This window comes from Leucoraja erinacea, chromosome 13 (assembly GCF_028641065.1).
Source record: "Leucoraja erinacea ecotype New England chromosome 13, Leri_hhj_1, whole genome shotgun sequence".
Classification (NCBI taxonomy): Eukaryota; Metazoa; Chordata; class Chondrichthyes; order Rajiformes; family Rajidae; genus Leucoraja; species Leucoraja erinaceus.
In genome coordinates this window covers 45,128,235-45,151,645 of record NC_073389.1, presented here as the reverse complement: position 1 = coordinate 45,151,645, position 23,411 = coordinate 45,128,235, and the positions used below count along the sequence as shown (strand labels likewise).

Genomic DNA, 23,411 nt, shown 5'->3' with positions numbered 1-23,411 from the left:
ATCAGTCTGAAGGGTCTCAACCCAAAATATCACCCATTCCTTCTCTCTAGAGATGCTACCTAGCCCACTGAGTTACTCCAGCATTTTGTATCTACCTTTGATTTAAACCGGCACTACAGTTCTTTCCTATACATCTTGCCCTTGTTTTGTATCCTGAAAGTAACGACTAAGGTACAATTTCACCATCAAAAGCAACTCTCTGGTCTCTTGGAGATTCTCTTAGCTCGCTCGGAGATTGAGATTGTTGATTTGCAAGGATGTCAGCTGTTATGGGGAGAAGGCAGGAGAATGGGGTTGAGAGTGAAAGGTAGATCAGCCATGCTTGAATGGTGGAGTAGACTTGATGGGCACAATGGCCTAATCCTGCTCCTACGACTTATGAACATCCTGGCCAAGTTTACAATGATTTGGTGATGAATGCCGACAGACTATTTTGTATAAAAATTTAAGGAATTATTTACTGCTCCACCTGAGAATTCTAAAAGGGCACAAAACTTTTTTTTCTGCCAAGTAGTCACATCAAAGTAGGGTGGCACGGTGGAACAGCGGTAGAGTTGCTGCCTTACCGCGCCAGAGACTCAGGTTCGATCCCGACTACGGATATTGTCTTTATGGAGTTAATACGTTCTCCCTGAGACCGCATGGGTTTTCTCCAGGTGATCCGGTTTCCTCTCACATTCCAAAGAATGCAGGTTTGCAGGTTAATTGGATTCTGTTAAATGTCCCTAGTGTGCAGGTTGGAATTTGCGTATCAATTAATGGTCAGGCGGGGAGGGGGGGGGGGGGGGGAAAAAAAGCGAGAAGAAAAAAAAAAAATAAAAAAAAAAAAAAAAATTAAAAAAAAAAAAAAAAAAAAATCGCTGGGCCGTAGAGCCCGTTTCCACGCTGTATCACTAAATTAGAATAAATTCGTCGATGTGCAATGCTGTAAAAATAATACTGAAGTCCAATAAGCAGCACATCGCAAAAAAAACAGGTTATTTATCCGTCTGTGGCTGACTGATAAATTTTGGGTGGCTCACAACCCTCCCTGAAAAAAGGAACGACATACAGGGAATCGATTTAACATTTCTCAAAAAACAAAGGCAATGCACTGAGTGAGAGCAAGAATTTTGCGCAAATTTCTGGGGCTTGAAGTCACAGTATACCGAGTCAGAGGCAAGTCTCTGTCTGAAGAAGGGCCTCGACCTGAAATGTCACCCACTTATTTTCTCCAGAGATGCTGCCTGACCCGCTGAGTTACTCCAGCATTTTGTGTCCATCTTCTCGACCTACTAAGCCGCAGTGGAAAAAATGTCATGAATGAGAATTAGCGGCCACAAAGCAATTTATGCTGCAACTTCAAGAACAGAGGGAGCAGCATTGGGAGCAGAGTAGCACAGTTTGGAGAGCTGCTACCTCTTGGCGCCAGAGACTCAGGTTCAATCCTGAACTTGGGTGCTTTCTGTGTGGAGTTTGCACGTTCTACCAGTCGCATGCGTTTCCTCCAACATACCCAAAGGAGTGGAGTTCTGTAGGTTAATTGGCCTCTGTAAATTTTCCCTAGTGTGTAGAGAGTGCATGCAAAATGGGATATGGTAGAACCAACGTGAACAGGCAATCAATGGTCGGCATGGACTCTCTGGCACGATTCAATGCTGGACCTTTCGATTGATCAATTCAATCAATCAATCAATCAACATCAGCAAATACAGCAAGGGATAAATAAGGTAATAAAAATCAAAGATTAATTTAAAGTGAAGGGCGGCAATAATTAAATGATAACTAAACCCAGACGTGATACAAAGGTCACATTCATATATATTGTATAAGAAGTGAAACCAGAGAGATCAAACATTTTACAGTCATGCGGAAATAATCATGCACTGAAGAGTTCTCATTTAAACAATAAACGATTCAACTGAATGAGGAAGTTGAACAAAACCCGTACCAATTTTGTCCCCTATAATGGGGGGGGAAAAAAGATAAAAACACATGAAACTGGAGATTAGGAAAGTTTTAGTTCTGTGCAGGGCAAATGAAAAAAATCCCCTGCTTGCTCCAATGCGTTTCGTCAACAGAACTTGCATTTATGAAGCAACTTTCCCTCTCACAATGTTCAAAAGTACATTACAAGCCAATTAAGCTTCTTCAGAATGCAATCAGTATCACATTGTAGGAAAGATAAATAGCCGATCTGGACACACAAGATAAACGGCAAAGCAGTCGGGAGGGAAGATGGTCGTTTCAGAAACTAGAGCGAGGAGGTGAACAGAACTTTTGGTCCGGCCTCTGGCCACGTAGTACAGGTCATCACAGCTCGAGAGCCCTGGACTCAATCCTGACCACTCTGGTGCTGCCCTCGTGAACCTTGCACATTCTCCTTGTGAACATGTTTCATCTAGCTCCCTCCCCTCCCCATCCCAAAGGCATGCATGTGGCTTAGTGGGCGACTTGGCCACTGTAAATTGCCCCGCGTGTCAAATCTCGAGAGAGTTGATGAGAACGTGGGGAGAACAAAATGGAACTAGCGCAAATGGGGGGGGGGGGGGGGGGGTTAATGGCTGGGGCGGGCTCAGTGGTGGAGGATGCATCTCCATGCTGTATGACTAACAATTAAAACAACAGTGAAGCACCAGGAGCAAACCGTGCAGGAAGGAACTGCAGATGCGGGTTTACACTGAAGGTAGACAAAAAATGCTGGTGTAACTCAGCAGGACAAGCAGCGTCTCTGGAGAGAAGGAATACGATCCTCAGATGCTGCCCAACCCGCTGAGTTACTCCAGCATTTTGCGTCTATCTGAAGCAAACAGTTGCATTTTGACAATGCAGCATTCGTTACATCGGTGCTGCACTTAAATATCAGACCACGGGCTGCCTGAAATGGGGTCCGACTCTACATCGGTCTCAGGTAATGTAGTGCGACTTAGTTTAGAGATACAGTGCAGAAACAAGTCCTTCGTCCCACAGAGTCCGCGCTGACCATCAATTCCTGCACACGAGCATTATCCTACACACTAGGGAATATGTTTGATTTTACTGAAAGCCAATTAATCTACAAACCTGTACGTCTTTAGAGTGTGAGAGGAAACCGGAGCAACCGGAGAAAACCCACGTGGTCACAGGAAGAACATACAAACTCCACACAGACAGCACCCACAGTCTGGATCAAATCCGGGTCTCAGGCACTGTAAGGCAGCAGCTCTACCACTGCGTACCACCTTTAAAGATATGCCGGCATTTCAGACAATGTTCACTTATTTGCAAATGGATACAAATCACAACTATAATTAGTCTAAGGTAGGGTCCCGACTCGAAATGTCCTCCAGGGATCCTGCCTGGCCCGCTGAGTTACTCCAGCACTTTGTGTCAATTTTTGTAAACCTGCATCTTGATTCTAGATTAGTACAGGTGTCAGAGGTTATGGGGAGAAGGCAGGAGAATGGGATTAGGAGGGTGAGATCAGTCACCCATGATTGAAAGGCAGAGTAGACTTGATGGGCCGAATGGCCTAATTTCTACTCCTATTCCTTATGGCCGTATGAACACCTGCAGTTCCTGGTTTCTACTATTTGTTAAATCTCTATCCTTTTGGTATGGTTAGGGGTGCCCACGAACATGCACGTGCCAAGTCTATGCAGATGAGCCTGGTCATCTCCAGTCAACTTAATCCTTCCTTGCTATTGAACCAAGACCTTGCTCTTTATGTTAACGACCATGTGGTAGCTGGTATGTAACGTCCACACCCACATTACAAAGAGATTCATGCACAGGCTTATGACCCTCGTGTTTTGCACACTTCTAACCATTTTTATAATTACAGAGCCCTGCAGGAAGCCCATTATTTACAATAGGCAAAAGGTGCAGGAGTAGGCCATTCGGCCCTTCGAGCCAGCCGGCATTCAATGTGATCATGGCTGATCATCCACAATCAGTACCCCATTCCTGCCTTTTCTCCATATCCCTTAACACCGCTAACTTTAAGAGCTCTATCTAACTGTCTTGAAAGCATCCAGAGAACCAGCCTCCACTGTCCTCCGAGGCAGAGAATTCCACAGATTCACAACTCTCTGTGAAAAAGATTTTCCTAATCTCCGTTCTAAACACGCTAGAGGCAGGAACATGTTTCCTGCCTCTAGCGTGTCCAAACCCATCTTATATATTTCAGTAAGATCCCCACTCATCAATCTAAATGCCACAGTATACAAGCCTAGCCGCTCCATTCTCTCAGCATATGACAGTCCCGCCATCCTGGGATTAACCTCGTGAATCTACGCTGCACTCCCTCAATAGCAAGAATGTCCTTCTTCAAGTTTGGAGACCAAAACTGCACACAATACTCCAGGTGTGGTCTCACTAGGGCTCTGTACAACTGCAGGGGGACCTCTTTGCTCCTATACTCAACTCCTCGTGTTCTGAAGGTCAACATGCCATTCACTTTCTTCACTGCCTGCTGTACCTACATGCTTACTTTCAGTGACTGATGAACAAGGACCCCCAGATCCTGTTGTACTTCCCCTTTTCCCAATTTGACACCATTTAGATAATAATCTACCTTCCTGTTTTTGCCACCAAAGTGGATAACCTCACATTTATCCACATTAAACTGCATCTGCCATACATCTGCCCACTACCCCAACCTGTCCAAGTCACCCTGCATCCTCATAGCAATCTCCTCACAGTTCACACTGCCACCAGCTTTGTGTCATCTGCAAATTTGCTAATGTTACTTTTAATCCCTTCATCCAAATCATTAATATATTGGAAATAACTACGGTCCCAGCACCGAGCCTTGCGGTACCCCACTAGTCACTGCCTGCCATTCTGAAAGGAACCTGTTAATTCCTACCCTTTGTTTCCTGTCTGCCAACCACTTCTTCTATCCATGTCAGCACTCTACCCCCAATACCATGTGCCCTAATTTTGCCCACTAATCTCCTATGTGGGACCTTATCAAATGTTTTCTGAAAATCCAGGTACACTATATCCACTGACTCTCCCTTGTCCATTATCCTGGTTACATCCTCAAAAAATGTCAGAAGATTAGTCAAGCATGATTTCCCCTTCATAAATCCATGCCGACTCAGACCGATCCTGCTACTGCTATCCAAATGTGCGGCTATTTCATCTTTTATTGTTGACTCCAGCATCTTCCCCACCACCGGTGAGGCTAACTGGTCTACAATTCCCTGTTTTCTCTCTGCCACCCTTCTTAAAAGGTGGGATAACATTAGCTACCTTCCAATCCACAGGAACGGATCCTGAATCTATAGAACTTTAGAAAATGATCACCAATGAGTCCACGATTTACAGTTCTCCAGTTACCATAACACTTGTTCGCTATTAACTTTTGCTTTCTGTCCTCAGCCAAATGTTAGATTCATCTTGCCACTTTCTCTGAGATTTGTGGGATTTTTATTATTTTCCACAAGAATTAAGTCATCTGGTCCAAGCCTGTCTCAGCAATCAATATATCTGAAGAAGGCTCACAACCCAAAAAAGGTTATCTCTTTATCTCACAACCTCGTCTCTTTTCATCTCTGGCCTTTGTCCAACCATCTGCTAATCAAACCATCCTCCCTGTATCCATCCATCCATCACTTACCAGGCTTTGTCCTGCTCCCACCTCTCTTCCAGCTTTCTTCCCCCTACTGCAATCAGTATAAAGAAGGGTCCCAACCCAAAACATCACCTAGATAGAGTGAATGTGGAGAGGATGTGTCCAGTAGTAGGTGAGTCTAGGATCTGGGAGCACAGCCTCAGGACAAAAGGACATACCTTTAGAATGGAGGCAAGGAGGAATTCCTTTAGTCAGAAGGTGATTAATCTGTGAAATTCATTGCTACAGACAGCTGAGTAGCCCAAGTCATTAGGCATTTTTAAACTGAGATTGATAGGTTCTTGATTAGTACAGGCATTAAAGGTTGCAGGGAGAGGGCAGGAGAATGGGTTAAGAGTCAAAATTAGTTTAGCCATGATCGAATAGTGGAACAGACTCGATGGACCAAATGGTCTCATTCTGCTCCTATGTCTTATGTTATCCATGTTCTCCAGAGATGCTGCCTGACCCACTGAGTTGTTCCAGTACTTTGTCTTTTTCCAGCATTCAATAAGACTGAAGATAGACACAAAATGCTGGAGTAAGGGTCACAGGGTCAGGAATGGGTGATGTTTTGGGATGATACCCTTCTTCAGACTTGTTTGATCAGGCCTGGCCTCAACTCTTCTTCTGTGGTAGGTTTCCATGGCCCTCAAATCCCCAATCTTTCAAATATGTATTATACCTCCTCCTTAAATCCATCCAGTGATCTAGCCACCACAACCCTGAGGTAGTAAATTCCAGACATTCACTGCCCTTTTAAGAAATTCCTTTGCAATCTTCAATGACCACTTGCCTTCTTGTAACTACATCCCTTATTCGAGACTCTCATCATTCTTGTAAAATCATTATAAACACCTTGCTTAAATCAATATACTTCATATCAGATGTGATCTCAAAGGCCCTTTTTGTTACCTGAATGTTTTGTACTATCATAGTCAAACATACTATCCCTTAATAAACTGATACGGTCTGTTCGTGATTAACATTGGCCTCAAAGTGATGACTGATACTCTCCCTCAGAATAGGTTTCTTCTAATATGCTGACCAACCTACATTAACCCGACCATCATGTAGTTAATTAGTCCACCCCTTACAACCTTTTTGAAATAAATGTACCACACTCTCAGTCTTCCTGTCCTTGCATAGCTGTTTCCAAAAATGATGGTCCAAGCATTGTCGTTTAATGATTTGCCACTTTAAGGAGCCTGAAATACACTTTATTTGGGCTAAATTACTATTTCTTCTCTCCCCAAGCCTTTCATTTCCAATATTTCAATCCTCCCCACTTCAATGTCTAAATATTTCTCAATGTGAAATATTTCTCAAATATGAAAACAGATACAAATTATTATTTTTGAACCATACCAACCCGTTCCATTTCAGGTTTCATGTCACCTTTGTTATTACAAATCTTTATTTCTTACAAACCATCAGACCTACCTTGATTTTATGTGCCAGCATTTGTTAAGGCCTTTCACAGCATGGAAACAGGCCCTTCGGCCCCACTCATCCATGATGCCTAATTAAGCTAGTCCCATTTTTTCCACATTTGACCCAGATCCCTCCAAACTTTTCCTAAACCATCTTAAGATTTTCCTCAAGTTTATCTGCCAGCATTCGTTCATGCACAACAAAACCTTTTCACTGTACCTCGGTACACATGACAATAAACTGAATTGAAAACTTATTTCAAGGAACCATTGGGGTGGAAGGTTGCAACCTTCACGTTGGTCTGCCACTTTTCGACATGCAATCAACTCAACGTGCACAAACGGAAGATCAAATAGAACAAGTTGTCCAACAGCTTTAGGCTGTGCAAGCCACACGAAAGAAGAAGAAGGAACCATTCAACAAGGAAACAGGCAAGATGGGTCTCTTCGGTCGGACGATATGTCCCGACCCAAAATAGCGCCTGTCCATTACCTCCCCAGATGCTGCTTGACCCGCTGAGCTCCTACAACATTGTGTTTTGCTTATTTTATAAAAAGCAGCATTGGCTGATTATCACTGTTTTTAGGAGCTTGTCGTGAGTAGCTTGTTGTGGAGCTTGTTGCCGAGTTCCCTACAGCAGTCACTTCAATTCAAAAATAACCATGGCTATAGTGTAAAGTGTTCTGGGACAACCTGACGATCTGATTGGTAATAGATAATGGATCTTCTCTTTGCCAGCCAATCATCCATATTGCCTCTAAACACACAAATGTCAACGCATAAAAGCAAAATCAATCCATGTTAAACAAATGTTCTGAGTGTATCATTCGTTTTAAAACTTTGAGTCATAGGAAACACTCCTGCATATTCTTCCATGAATACACACAGGCAAGTGCAGTTTACCCAAATACATGACCTTCCACTTTCCGACCAAGGCCAGATTAAAATAGGTTATTACGTTCAATCCCTACCTCTACCCAGGCCCAAGCAACTTGATGTTCTTCCCAAGATAGACACAAAAAGCTGGAGTAACTCAGTGGGTCAGGCAGCATCTCTGGAGAAAAGGATTAGGTGACGTTTCGGGTCAAGACCCTTCTTTAGACCTTCTGAAGATGGGCCTAGACCCTAAACGTCACCCATTCTTTTTCTCCAGAGTTGCTGCCCGACCTGCTGAGTTACTCCAGCTTTTTGTGTCTATCTTCAGCTTCAACCAGCATCTGCAGTTCCTTCCTACACACCTGTATGGGACCCTGCACCGTTGGCAAGGGAAGGTGATCAAGGAAGACCACCCAAACATCCAGAACAACATCAAAGAAAATCAGAGCAGACCCACCTACAGTAACATTCTTCACAGATGCTGCTTCACTGATGTTGCCCGACCCTCTGAATATCTCTGCATTTATTGCTTTTACGACCAACAGACACGAACCAGTCCATTCCCTGGATCTACCACTATATAACTATATTGGAATAAATAAATTATTGGTGACCTAAGAATGATACCTTCCATTAAACCTTATGAATGCAGCTTAATTTAGAACAGGATCAGCATCTGGCAAAAAGTTACACCCCGCTCTGTACATGCCAAAAGACAGAAATGTTGACATTTGAAACAAAAATCCTACCTTGAAAAGAATCAGCTGAGCATCAAAGGACAAGGTCAGCACTTCCAATTTTACAGCCAAGCCCAACAGAAGCTATTTATGTGCATTAAATATTGTCGACAATCTCACACATTTTTACACATCCTTACAGTTTCATTACACAGTTGTCACCATTATCCCCCCCCACCCCACCCACCACCACCATCACAGCATTGTTATCTTCTGCTGTTGCAAGTGAGCAGGGTATCTTACTGAAACATCTAGATGGGAGGCAAAAACTCACCAGGTTCCTCAAGGCTGCTTTGTTGAGTGCACCGAGCCAAGCTTTCTGCCACTGGCGGTTCCAACTCTCCAGGGAGAGAAGCCAGCATAGGAGAGGGGCTGCCCCTTCGAAAGGGTCACTCGGAGGAGAACCTGCAGACGTCCTTGCCCCCAACCCAAACTTACTTCTAATCCTCTCCCAGGAAATCCCCGTCACACAACGAAACCCATACAGCGCCAGGGTGAGGACTGAGGCCAGGAACACAGCGACAAGTCCAAACCACCTCAACACGTCCAAGAGACCAGACTCCATCCCAGAGCCCAAATCAGACATGACTACAGTTCAACTCGCCAAGCCGGTCCCAGATAGAGAGCAGGAAACACAGTGGGCTGTACACATATATATTCTAAATAATCACTGCATATATTAAAAATCCATTAATTGCAAATAGTTTCCTATATGATATTTCCTAATATATTTAAAAATAGAGCACATTTCCAAACTTATGGAAATCAGCAGGAAGCATGGAAGACTGTTAATTCATTGAGAAATGTTGCTCTTTTAAGCCTGTTTAATGCTGTGTCTCCTCGGGTTCTCCATGGCCCCAGAGATGAGCAAAGGCCCAAGTCCGACTCAATCCCCGGCCTCACTGGGCGACCATCGCCGCCGCCTCCTCCTCCTTCCCACCACCCACTCTAACACTGCACTACGCCCAGCCACTGGGTCAGAAAGCAAAGCCGCCACCGCTCCCACTCCGGGCACCGACTGAGCCGCAGCGCCGGGAAATAGCTCAATCCCGCCTCCCACAACCTTCTTAAAGAGGCACCGTCTGGAGACCAGGTGGGGCCCAGCATATCTCACATTATGTGTGAACCTTTCACCCCATCCGCCGTCGCATGCAGCACACATTCCTCCGACATTTTCGCCACTTCCAACCGAATTCCACACCTTGCTGCTTCCGCAGAGACGGTTCCCACCCTGATTCACTCATTGATTAGTACCGTGAGTGTCAGAGGTTATGGGGAGAAGGCAGGAGAATGGGATTGGGAAGAGATAAATCACCCATGATTGAATGGCGGAGTAGACCTGATCTGCTCTTATCACTTATCCCTTCCCACCCAAACCAACCCCTCCCCAGGTACTTTCCCCTACAACCACAGAGGATACAACATCAATCCCTATACCTCCTCCCTTGACTCCATGACATCTATTATATCCATTGTTCTCTGTGCAGACTCCTATATATCGGCGAGACCAAGCGTAGACTGGGCAATCGTTTCGCTGAACACCCAGGCTCAGTCCACCTTGGTCTACGCGATCTGCTGGTTGCCAAACATTTTAACTCCCCTTCCCATTCCCATGCTGATTTTTCTGTCCTAGACCTACTCCATTGTCAGAGTGAAGTCTCACGCAAATTGGAGGACGGCACCTAAAATTTCGCTTGGGGCATCTTACAACCCAGCGGTATGAATATTGATTTCTCTCATTTTGTGTAACCCTTGCGTCCCCTCTCTCTCCGTCCATTCCCCACCCTAATCCAGGGTCTGCTTCGCTTTCCACAAAAGATGGTGAGTGCTTCCAGCACTATTATGTAGAAATCATGTACTTTAAGAGAACTTGCTGTGCCCAATTTCACCTTTGTTTTCTACATTGAAACAGTGATCATACTTCAGGAAGTACATAGGACAGTACAACACAGGAACAGGCCCTTTGGCCCACAATATCTGTGCCAAACATGGTGCCAATATCATCTGTAATCTACCTGTGCATGATTCATATCCCTCCATTCCCTGCATGTCCATATGCCTATCCAAAAGCCCCTTAAATGCCATTATTATATGTCTCAACCACCAACCTGGCAGCATTTACCACCCTCTGTGTAAAAACGTTGCCCTCACACCATTAAACTTTGCCCCTCTCACCTTAAAGTTATGCCCTCTAGTATTTGAGGACTTTGTGCTTTAAAGGATAAAAGATTGGTGGGGAGTGGAGACATTTAAGAAGGAAATTCTGGAGATTAGGTTCAAACCAGCAGAAGGGATAGTCGGCAATGATGCATGGTCTGAAGAAGGGCCTCATCCCGAAACGTCACCCATTCCTTCTCTCGAGAGATGCTGCCTGTTCCGCTGAGTCACTCCAGCTTTTTGCATCTATCTTTAGAATAGATAACATATTGTCACATTATCAATGAAAACGTTTGGTGAGCGGTGGATGGCACAGGGCCTGTACTCGCTGGAGATTGAGGGAGGATCTCATTGGAACTTATCGAATAGTGAGAGGCCTGGATAGAGTGCATGTGGAGAGGATGCTTCCACTCGTGTAAGAGTCTAGGACCAAAAGGCACAGCTTCAGAATAAAATGGTGTACCTTTAGAAAGGAGATGAGGGGGAAGTTCTTTAATCAAAGGGTGTTCAATCTGTGGAATCCATTGCCACAGATTGCTGTGGAGTCAATTGGGTATTTTTAAAGAGGAAATTGATTGATTCTTAATTAGTAAGGGGTGGTGTCAAAGGGAGAAGGCAGGAGAATGGGGTTGAGAGGAAAAGATGGATCTGCCATAATTGAATGGCGGTGTAAGCTCAATCGTTGGATAGCCTAATTCTGCTTTGATAACTTATGAACATAAACATATGAAAATTATTTAACCAAGTTCAAGTTCGCGTTTATTGTCACTTAACCAATTAAGATAGTGAAACTTGAGTTACCATACAGCCATGCTAAGTGAAAAGCAACAATACACACAGCCACATAAAATAAAATGTAACATAAACATCCACCACAGTGGAATCAACATTCCTCACTGTGATGGAAGGCAATAAAGTTCAGTCATCTTTGTTCACCCATCGTGGTCGAGGCCTTTGAACCTTCCACAGTTCACTGCTGCCAACAATCCGATGTCCAAGCCCTCGCGTCGGGATGATGGAAACTCCGGCTTCGGGACGGATCGGAACACTCTGCGGCATGGAGATCCCGAGACAGCCACTTCTTACCGGAGACCGCGACTTCACAGTGTTATGCCCCTGTCCTACTTAGAAAACCTGAATGGAAACCTCTGGAGCCCCACCCATGGTTTCCATGAGGTTCCCGGAGATTTTTGGCAGTCTCCCTACCTGCTTCCACTACCTGCAACCTCCGGCAACCACCTGCAACCTCCGGGAACTGCACAGAAACCTTGGGGGGGGGGGGGGGTGCCAAGTGTCCAGAGGTTTCCGTTCAGGTTTCCTAAGTGGGACAAGGGCATAAAAGTCCATAGGCCCCTCAGTCAGAACACTTTCTCTGGTGACTAGGCAAAGGAGCGGCCACAATGCGCCGCGGACCTGTCAGAAGAGTATAATATGGATGAGTATTGATATTAAGATTGATGTCAAGAAGTAACAGAAGAAATTACGTTTAAATGGTTTTGTTCTGGTCAAAAATGGAAAGAAGAAAAACATTAAAGATGCAGACAAGGACTTTCATCAAATTATTGAATATTTCATGTTCATAAATGATAGGAGCAGAATTAAGGCATTCGGCCCATCAAATCAGGGTTGTCAGGAGTTAAGGGGAGAAGGCAGGAAAATGGGATTAGGAGGGATAGATAGATCAGCCATGATTGAATGGCGGAGTAGACATGATGGGCTGAATGACCTAATTCTGCTCCTATTACTGATGACCATGAGTCTACCCTGCCATTCAATCATGGCTGATCTATCTTCCCCTCTCAACCCCATTCTCCTGCCTTCTCCCCATAACCCCAGGCATGCATACTAATCAAACGCATTTTTGACAGAAATTAACTTAATGTCATGAACCGAAGGATTCAAGAAACATTTTTGTTTCTCTGCTACCTGAAAATTAATCAGAGATCTTAGGTTAAAATACATAGTACAAGCTGTACCTTAAGCAAATGCTTGGTGTGGATTGATAGCTACGTTCTGCTATAGGATATTCATTTGGCTGAAGTCCATGACATTCATAAATAATTCCTAAATCAAGAAAAGTTGAGCAGCAATTCACTGCTGCGTATTATGTAATTAAGATCAGTGTTTGCTAGTCCAAACCATATCTGTGCATACTGTGCCAAGTTTGAATGTATAATGTATTTCGCATTGGTAATTCTGTAGCTCATTAATCATTTGTCTCTTATTGGAAAAGATAGCAATATCCATCATTCTGGCAAATTTTGTTAACCATGTACTATTAACTTTAAATTTTAACTTTGTTGTTCACAAAAAAGCTCAGTTCAGTTCAGTTTAAGTTATTGTCACGTGTACCGAGGTACAGTGAAATGCTTTTGTTGCATGCTATCCAGTCAGCGGAAAGATAATATGATTGCAATCAAGTCCAATTTTACACGGCCATCGTAGAGTCTGTTCTCACCTTCTCCATCATGGTCTGGTTTGACTCAGCCACCAAGCACGACACCTGGAGGCTGCAGCAAATTGTCTGATCAGCAGAGAAGGTTATTGGCTGCAACCTTCCCTCCATTGATGAACTCTACACTGCAAGGGCCAGGAAGCGAGTGGGCAAGATCATCTCTGACCCCTCTCACCCTGGCCACAAACTCGTTGAATCATTTCCCTCTGGAAGGCGACTCCGGGCTGTCAAAGCTGCCACAGCCAGACATAAAAACAGTTTTTATCCACGAGTAGCTGCTGTACTCAACAGCCAAAAATCGGTAGCCTCCCTTTGATCTGGTATTTTGTTTGTTCACATGCTTGATCAATGGTGTTTTATCAATAATGTTTTATTATTATTAATGTTTAGTGTTTTCTGAGTCATTCGTAACTGTCACTGTATGTCATGTGGTTACTTGTGGGTGGAGCACCAAGGCAAATTCCTTGCATATGAATACTTGGCCAATAAACTTACTTACTTACTTACTTTACAGTGTATAGATACATGATAAGGGAATAGCATTTAAATGTTGCTGTTGGAATAGAGCTTTAAGAGTGTGGAGTGATTGTAATATGTGATAGTAGATCTGCTTCTGTGGCTAGCATGCAATAGTCACCTGGGTTGGGTGCCATCTTGGAAGAATTTCCTTTTCCCACCTGTTCAAATGAATCTCTTTAAATTGTTCCATCAAATTCAGTTTCATATCTTATAGGTATCATTTGAGCACTCTGCTATCTTAAAACACACTGCAAGTTCTCTCTAGGTTATGAACACCCGACTTATGAACAACCCAAGTTGGAAAGGGTGTAGAGTAGATTTACGAGGATGTTGCCAGGTTTTGAGGGCCAAATCTAAAGGGACAGGTTGAGCCTAGGACTATTCCTTGGAGCACAGGAGGGTGAGGAATGTACTTATAGAGGTCTATAAGATCATGAAAGAAAGAGATAGGGTAAATGCACAAATTCATTTACCCAGAGTGGGGGAATCAAGAACCAGAGGACATGGGTATAAGGTGAGCGGGGAAAGATTTAATAGGAACTTGAAGGGCGACATTTTTCACACAAAGGCTGTAAGTATATAGATTGAGTTGACGGAGGGGGTACTTGTGGCAGGTACTACCACATCATTCAAAAAACATTTGGTTAGGTACATGGATAGGGAGGGATATGGGCCAAAAACAGGCAGGCGGGACTAGTGCTTGTTGGTTGGTGTGGGCAAGTTGGGCTGTAGGACCTGTTTTCACACTGTCTGACTCCATGCCCCTATAGGAACGAGTGTTTGGAAGACTGGCGGGATGGATTTGGCAGTTGCTGTGAGGCTGTAGGCATTTTCTGCCATGTGGGGACTCGTTTTGCTGCTCGGGTGCAAGTTGAGATCACGAACACGTACTATCTCTGTAGCATGAATGAAACAAACCAGTCCTTTATGGTTCTTTATGTAGTCTCTGTGGAATAGCTACATACATTGCTGAGTATGGACAATAGTTTTCCTGTAATGCAGCACAGTGATGCAACTGGTGCACTGGCAGCCTCACAGCACCAGAGACTCTGGTACATCCTGACTTTGGATGCTGTCTGTGTGGAGTTTGCACGTTCTCACTGTGACCAAGTGGATTTCCTCCGTTTGCCTCCCACATCCCAAAGACTCTATAAATTCCTCTCTGTTGTGTAGGGAGAGGATGCGAAAGTCAGATACCATTGAACTAGTGTGAATGGACAATCAATGGTCAGCGTGGACTATTGGTGAACCTACGAGCCCTGTTCGCATGCTGTATTCTTGATTAGAATTGGTGTCAATGGTTATGAGACGAAGGTAGGAAAATGGGATAGGAGGCAGTGATCAGCCATGATTGAATGGCAGGATAGTCTCAATGGGCCAAATGGCCTAATTCTACTCCTATAACTAGTGAGATTGTTTATCTTTCAATCAAACAATATCATTGCATTTTGCAGAGAAATTTGAATAGGTGAGAGAATCACATTTATTGTTTAAATATATTGCTGGTATGCTGCATATATAACCTACATTCTGTTTGGGTTATGAGGCCGTTCTCAGGATCGGGAGCCCTGTCATAAACCAAGGGGTTGCCTATATATAAAAAACAATTGTTTGTGGTTGACTCAGTTATTGAAAGTAATTTTGCATACTTTGTCTAGTGCATCAAAAATAACCCTGTGTTCACAAAGATGCACAATCTGTCTCACTTTTCTTTATTAAAAACTACTCCCATTGCTCAGGAAGAACACAAAATGTTGGAGTAACTCAGCGAGTCCTATCCTTGTTCTCCAGCGATGCTGCCTGGCCCACTGAGTTGCTTCATCATTTGATTAGTACTGGTGTCAGGGGTTATGTAGCGAAGACAGGAGAATGGGATTGAGAGAGAAAAATAGATCAGCCATGATTGAATGGCGTTGTAGACTTGATAGGCCAAATGACCTAATTCAATTTATGAACATGAATTTTGTCTGTCCTTGGTAAACCAGCATGTGTAGTCCCTTGTTTCAACCCTTTTGCTCCATAGTGTTCTGAGATATGGCCCTGCCCTGCTGAATATTCCCAGTATATTTAGCTTTGTTTACTCTATTACGGATTACAGTTTACGCTATCTTCGGTTTACGCCGTCACAGGCCTCGCCTTACTAGCAGCACATTGGCTGAGGCGGTTGTCCATAAATGCTCGGGAGGGAGGGGGGGGCGACGACGCAAGTCCGTAGACGTTTCGCATTCATGTTTTTGTCCTAGTCGGTTTGCTGTAGTTCACTGCCCATTCACTGCTCCCGCCCCGCCCGCGGTGACGTCACCGAGTCGAATGTTTACAATGTAGCGGAAACTGACCGCGTTCTAATCCATTGTTAAATGGTTACATTGTTGCCCCGGGATTCCACCCGTGTCATTACCAGCAATTGCAACCTGGTGAAGGACGGAGACCTTGGCTGGTCGGTGCGAGGATGAACTGTAGATCGCAGACCCTGGAGCTGACGGTGGAAGCCAGGCAAATCGAGGAGACGGTGCTGGCTGTCCTCCACACCGTACTTCTGCACAGGAGCTCGGGGAAATTTCACTACAAGAAGGAAGGCACCTACTCAATCGGCACCGTGGGCACCGAAGATGTCGACTGCGATTTCGTCGATTGCACCTACGTGAGGGTATCGTCGGACGAGCTGGACCGCACGTTGCGCCGGTCCGTAGGCGAGTTTAAGGTGTGCTTCGACTTGGCTTTTTTTTAAAATATGAAAAGTGGGGTTGGGGGGGGGATATAAACACGGCTTCGCTATCAATTTACGGTTTGTTGTTGTACTTGTTTAAATCAAAGTAATTCGATTGTTTGTAACAGGCGGCATTCTTTTCATAACGCACGGAAGGCCCATCATTACCACCCATGGTTCCGGTCCCACTTAAAGAGAAAAAAGCACAACACTGCGAATCTAAGGTCTCAATTCAGTGTATTATTAGGCAGTGGACTACAAGTTAAAACCCCGAGGTTCCCTCGGGCCAGTGGACGACATGAACGTTAAAGTGCCGCTGGAGCAAGAGTAAGGGATTTGAATGTTTCTTCCGAAAGATAGCACTTTCCGGCCCCATTAGATTGTGGTATCCACCCAGATTATGTTCATCTCAGTCTAATACGAACCATAACACATGACCCTTTGAATTGGATACAAGAATGGCACCATTTAAGATTGATACAAAGCCAGTTAAAGTAATTTCAGAGGAGGCCAGACTTTGGCCTGCCATCCTTCAGGTTCCCCCGCCCCCTAATCAATCCGAGGAAGGGTCCCGACCCGATTCCCGTGTTTTCCAGAATGCTGCCCGACCCGCTGTGTTACTCCAACACTTTGCGTCTTCTAAAGTAATTTAAAAACAGGGTGAATGGGAAGTATTAGTTACTCCCCTTTAAAGCGGTCCCTAGTTATAATGGGACATATTGGTTGGTCCCTTTTGTTACCCTTTTAATAGTGGAATGTCAGGTGCAGACTGGTGTTTATCTGCCTCAACAAGAATGGAACAAGGAGCCGTGTCATTAACTTGCATTAAATGTCATTTGCCAATTCATCTCCTTGTGCTTTCCGCTCATGCGCGGTAAAAGCAAAGTACTCCACAAATAGGCTTGATTTCACAGGCGTTGTTTACAATTAAGCATCCAAGTGCCTGTTTACTTTCTTCGGGAGGTGCCCTAGTAAGTTTAGTTTATTGTCACGTGTACCGAGGCACAGTGCTATCCAGTCAGTGGAAAGATAATACATGATTATAATTGGGAAGCCAGTAAAGTCCAAGCAGTACTGGGCAGTATGTTGCACTGTTAGAGGTGCCCTTTCTTTTGAACAAAATGTTACATCGGCCTCCTTGAAATGGATATAAGCCACCCCACAACAAACTTGGGTTTTGAGGGGAACAAATGGGTTTTGAAGGGAATATTCCTGGTTATCCTGCCTGTATTTATCTTTCAATCAAAATAACACCCAAAAAACTAGTCTGATGATCACTGCAACATTACTGCTCATGGAACTTTATTGTGTGTGAATGGGCTGCCTGCTGCTTTTTCTACTTTAAAATGTTAACTCAAAAAGAATCTTATTGGCCATAAAGCACGAGGGGATAACCGTAGCCTTGAAAAACAATTAATAAATCCAAACCTTACAGAGAGTAAAGTCAGAGGATAGGCGGTCTGATTCTGTTAACCTAAAACAATAATTGTGCACATATCCTAATGAATCATTTCATAGAACATAGGACAGTACAGTACAGTATTGACCTTCGGCCTACAATCTCAGTTGAACATGATGGCCAAGATAAACTTAAATCTCCTGCCTGCACATGTTTCATATCCCTCCATTGCCTGCATACCAAATTGCATATCTGAAAGTGGTCGTCTCGATGCAGCGGTTTGACTGCCTGACCGTGGGAGTAGAAGCAAGGAAGGGATAAGACTTTTTTTTACCTTCCATCATAGTGAGGATGTGCCTGGAGGAGAGTCACTGTGATGGATGGTTAAGTTAAGTTTATGTAATTGTGTGTTTTGTTTGCTTTTTGTTGTTGTGACTGTATGGTAATGATCACATTTTTTTGGAATCACAAATAAATTCAATTCAATTCAAGCCTCTTAAACTCCACTATCATCTGCCTCCACCCACCATCCCTGGCAGTGCATTTCAGGCACCCACCACCATCTTGTATAAAAACAACTATTGTCCTGTACACCTCCATTTAACTTTGCTCCTTAGTTGTGCCCTCTTGTATTTATTAACATTTCCACCGAGACAATGGTCCGGGCTGTCTACCTTAACTCTGCCTCTCATAATTCTTCATACTTCTATCAGGTCTCCTCTCAATCTCTGACACCCATTGAAAACTATCCAAGTCTGTCGATCCTCTCCTTTTAGCTAATACCTTCTAAGCCAGGCAGTATTCTGGTAAACATCTTCCACACCCTCTCCAATCCTCCTCATCCTTCCTGTATCGGCCTCTACAGAGATCTGCAGACCCACAAGTAATGGACAGTCATACTCGTTTCGAGTGACTGCCGATGATAAATTGGGTGACCATGACTGTGTGCAATACTCCAAATGCAGCCTGATTAAAATCCTATAAAGCAGCATCTTGACTTCCTGGCTCTTATACTCGATGTCCTGAACAACGAAGCATACCATATGCCTTATTTACCACTCGATCTACTCGTGTTTCCACTCTTGGGGAGGTATGGGCATGGACCCCGAGATCCCTCCGTACATTCATGCTGTTAATTTTGTTGCTATTAATTGCATACCATTGCTAATTGGGAGAATGATCTTGAGATGATTTCTTTCCATACCCTCCGTCACATCAAATGGTGAAACTCCTAAGATTTGGATGGATATTCGGAACACGAGAGTAATCAAATTTGGGATAAGCTATGCTAATGTGGTTTGGAATTAACCTAAACATTGAATTTGGGTTTTAAAACAAAGAGACACAACGTGTAACCAGCATCTGCAGTTTCTTGAATTTGGGATGTTGTGCAATAAGATTTCAAACAAATAATTGGGATTTGCCAAAGGACACAAACTGCTGGAGTAACTCAGTAAGCCATGCAGCTTCTCTGGAGAACATGGATAATGATGTTTTGGGATTTGGCTGAAGAAGGGTATTTTTCTGTCTCAACCTAAAATGTCGCCCATCCATGTTCTCCTGAGATACTGCCTGACCTGCTGAGTTACTCCAGCTCATTTTGTTCTTTTGTGTATTAACCAGCATCTGCAGTTCCTTGTTTCTTATAATTGGGATTTGTTGATATTCTGGAATGATGAAACCTACCAACATTCTTACTTGGGCAATATTTTTTTTTCCCTTCGACTCTAGGATGCTCTTCGCAACTCTGGCAGTGATGGGAGCGGTCAGATTTCCCTGGAATTCTACCAGAAGAAGAAGTCACGGTGGCCGTTCTCCGATGAGTGTATCCCATGGGAGATGTGGGCCTTCAAACTGAATGTGGTGAACCTGGCCAATGAGCAGGAGCGGCAGATCTGCAGGGAGAAGGTGGGTGAGAAGCTGGGTGAGAAGATCATCAACATCATCGAGGTGATGAACAGACACGAGTACTTGCCCAAAATGCCCACGCAGTCGGAGGTGGACAATGTCTTTGACACAAGTCTGAGAGACGTACAACCCTACCTGTACAAAATTACCTACCAGATCACCGATTCTCTGGGAACATCTGTCAGTACCACCATGAGGAGGTTAATCAAAGATACCCTGGCTTTATAACCTGGCAAGAAATCATCAAGAAAAATCCTGTCGCAGTTTTTAATTGACTTCCTTCCCCCTAGCCGTCAGCTTCTGGTGTTTTATTTCCTTGAGACAACTTGGGGTTGTCTGTCCATTTTAAAATGAGCCACAGTGTGCAATACCGTGCAAAATTTCATGTTCTTTGAGGCCCAGCAGAAAGGTGGTTTATATATATATATATAGATATTTATTTTATTAAATGATCAAAGATGGTCGGAAAAATGTTTTAAGTTACCGGAAACGGCTCTGGAAAGGAGACGCATCCACTATTGAGACTGTTAACCATTGAGAATTTCCCCTTCTCTGGAAAGGATATTGTATATAGACACGGAAATGGCCAGTGATTTCTGCATTGCCATACAGAGAAAGTAGCCTATTCATTCACTAGATAGCCATTAAGAGGCGTCTTCTGGCAACTATGAAACTGTCCGCTGGCATCACTTTTCACCTCATGGAGAAAATGTAACGGGGAGATGGGAGGAGCAGCAGCAAGGAAAAGATAGAAATCATAATTGTATTTAAAGTAAAAGTCAGGATATGGTATTCTGAAGTTGAGTTCAGAAATAATGTTTTAATTTTCTTATGGTATAATCTTCTATGATAAAAATGAATAAACAGAAAATCCATTTGGATTATTTATTTACATGGGTGGTTAAATGATGCAGGATGGTGGGTCCATTGGCTCAGCTGTGTTGACAGTACACAGGTCTATTTCCATTTGTCTCTGCAGCAATAGTTTGCACACATTTAATCTCACACAAACAAAATTGGGAGAAGGGATGTGGGGAAGGTGGAATTCGGAGAGAGAATGCTAAAGCATTGGACCTGTTTTTGTGGGACGGTTCAGTCACTCTCCATGTTATTCTCTGGAAGGCTTTGTGCTTGTCCTGTGTTAAGTTCAAACTTATTTTGCATTATATACAGATAATGTACTTCATATCTGATTCAGTGCTGAGAATACAGTTGGAAAAACCTACCTTACTATGATCATCAATGAAAACAAGCTCATTTTTCTCATACTCGGGTTTCAGAGTGCATCGAAACTCAGAGCCATCGATAAACTGATTTTCTCCTTGCTTGGTTTAGGCAGTACCCATTCACTAGTCCAGAGATATGGTCTTCATCAATGACGATAATATTTTGGGCTCGACATTTTTGGAAAGAACTGCTGGAGCACACCTAGTTGACACAGACCAGTCCATACAATGGAAAGTTGCTGATACAGAGATAGGCCCTCTTCCCCTCAGTTAAATGGAGATCCAGTTAACGTCTAGTCCACCATGCCCAACTAACGAGGTAGGTTGGTTGATGTCTGAGATCCTTTTGCCCCTGTCCCACTTAGGAAACCTGAATAGAAACCTCTGGAGACTTTGTGCCCACCCAAAGTTTCCGTTGGGATCCCAGAAGTTTTTGTCTGTCTCCCTACCTGCTTCCAGTACCTGCAACCTCCGGGAACCGCACGGAAACCTTGGGTGGGGCGCAAAGTCTCCATAGGTTTCTGTTCAGGTTTCCTAAGTGGGACAGGGGTATTAGACTTTACATTACTGTATTTGGAGAAGTTGGTATTTCTATTGGAAAGCACGTCATCTTTAAGCCACATTGACTCCAAAGATACCTCTGCTACCTCTAACCCAAGTGTAGTCACTAGTTCATCACTGGGCAGTTTGCAAACATGGGGGTGCCATAGGCAATGGAAACCATCAATAAACTGAGAGTGACCAGTTATTAACTTGTATACCATTAAACTTTGATCTCCACATCTCTTGATAAAACCAACGGTTTAATGTCTCGTTAGAGCTGATGTGGGAAGTTGTCAAACCTTGGAGACGAGTGAATATTCTTGTACATATCCTCCAATTTAGACACTAGTGCAGGCTACACTCAGATATAAATTGCCCACATCTGGTTATGAGCTAGCCTATGTTGACTTCAACAGCTGATTTCAACTGCTTTGCAACTAAGTGTGCTACTGTTGGGCTAATGGGCACAGAGGAGTCAAAAAGCTCCATCTTTAAATGTTATCCTTGCAACTGTTACTGCACAACAGGGGATTGCTGATGAGCAGGCTGCTGTGATGCCTTGTTTAAATAACCAGAAAAGCTTATTGGCTCTTGTGTGAGCATGCAGATGTTATTGAATCATAATAACACCAGAATGTGTCAGTGCCTTCAGAGAAGAAATGAAGGAAAAGGTGGGAGCAGAATGGGAATGTATGCCTGAATTGCAATTTTTAACAAATAAAGATAAATTCTTCTTGCAGAAGTGAACAATTTCACCAATGCAGACATGTGCATGAGACAAACTATGTTAAACTGTATGCTTTTACTTTAAATGTGATGCCAGCCTTCAGGTGGCACATTGTTAAGTAGAAAGGACACGCTACTTGAGATGTATAACCAGGATTTGTATAGTACAGCAATAATACTAACTCTAATAGGAGTTACTCAAATTTGGTCATTAAAGATATTTCCGAGTATTTAAGAATATGTAATTTTTCTTTTGTGGAAACTCAAAACATCAGTTCTGTACCAAATGGTTAAAACTATTTATAGACACAAAATACTGGAGTAACTCAGCGGGACAGGCAGCATCTCTGGAGAGAAGGAATGGGTGAAGTTATGGGTTGAGACCCTTCAGACTGAGTCAGGGGAGAGGGAGACACAGAGATAAGGAAGGGTAAGGTGTGAAAGTGAGACAAAGAGATGAAGATCAAGGAAAATGTAGAATAGATCGTTTTTAGGCCTGAGAAAGTTGCCAGGACTAGAGGGTGTGAGCTATAGGGATAGTTTGAGTAGGCTGGGTCTCTATTCCTTGGATCGCAGGAGGATGAGGGGTGATCTTATGGAGATGAACAAAATCATGAGAGGAATAGATTGCGTAGATGCACAAAGTGTTTTATTTGAGCTTTTTCTCTTCCCGTTTCATACTAAATATTTGCTCGGTAACCAGGCAACCTCCAAATCCACATATTGGTGGCTATTACTTAAGAACGAGGCTTTGCAAAACTATGTCAGCAAACCTCTTTGAGAACAAGGAGGGAATGGCATCAGAGCTGGCTTCATTTTCCATCATCAAGGAATTATAAATTAATCACCTCAATCTGGGACCAAATGATAAATGGCCATAGCTGTGCTCTGGAGGTACTAGATATCTGGCCATGTTACACCAAAAACATACATGAGCTTAAAGAAATAGCTAAGGGGCACTTCACTGTGGGATTGTTCAGAACAAATGGTGAACCAGAATAACACTTGAGGTTAAATATGTATACATTGCAATAGTTAATGGGGGGGGAAAGGAAAATGGTTTAAGAATGGCACTCCTCACACCGACTGCAAAATAAACTTGATAGATTTACTCTGATTGTGATTATTTTAATGGAGGGAGGAGAC

At 43.6% G+C, this 23,411-nt stretch overlaps 2 protein-coding genes across 2 annotated transcripts in view; one reads left to right on the top strand and one right to left on the bottom strand.

The window, feature by feature from the left end:
* The window catches only part of LOC129702981 (C2 domain-containing protein 2), a 52,970-nt gene extending 43,053 nt beyond the window's left edge, over window positions 1-9,917 (bottom strand). Inside the window, exon 1 of the mRNA XM_055645110.1 lies at window positions 8,900-9,917. Coding sequence (XP_055501085.1) covers window positions 8,900-9,211 — 312 coding nt within the window. The 5' untranslated portion in view covers window positions 9,212-9,917. The remainder of the gene's footprint in view (window positions 1-8,899) is intronic.
* Window positions 9,918-15,996: 6,079 nt separating this feature from the next.
* atg101 (autophagy related 101) lies at window positions 15,997-22,644 on the top strand. Its single transcript, XM_055645109.1, has 2 exons — window positions 15,997-16,457; window positions 19,594-22,644. Exons 1-2 carry the CDS (start codon window positions 16,206-16,208, stop codon window positions 19,996-19,998), a joined length of 657 nt encoding a protein of 218 aa, XP_055501084.1. The 5' UTR covers window positions 15,997-16,205; the 3' UTR covers window positions 19,999-22,644.
* The last annotated feature ends 767 nt before the right edge of the window (window positions 22,645-23,411 follow it).

What these genes read in the sequence shown, in the direction of transcription:
- atg101 (XM_055645109.1), top strand. Translation starts at nt 16,206, where the DNA reads ATGAACTGTAGATCGCAGACCCTGGAGCTGACGGTGGAAGCCAGGCAA. An exon ending in GGTCCGTAGGCGAGTTTAAG is followed by an intron (nt 16,458 to 19,593) that starts GTGTGCTTCGAC and finishes CTTCGACTCTAG; the next exon opens with GATGCTCTTCGCAACTCTGG.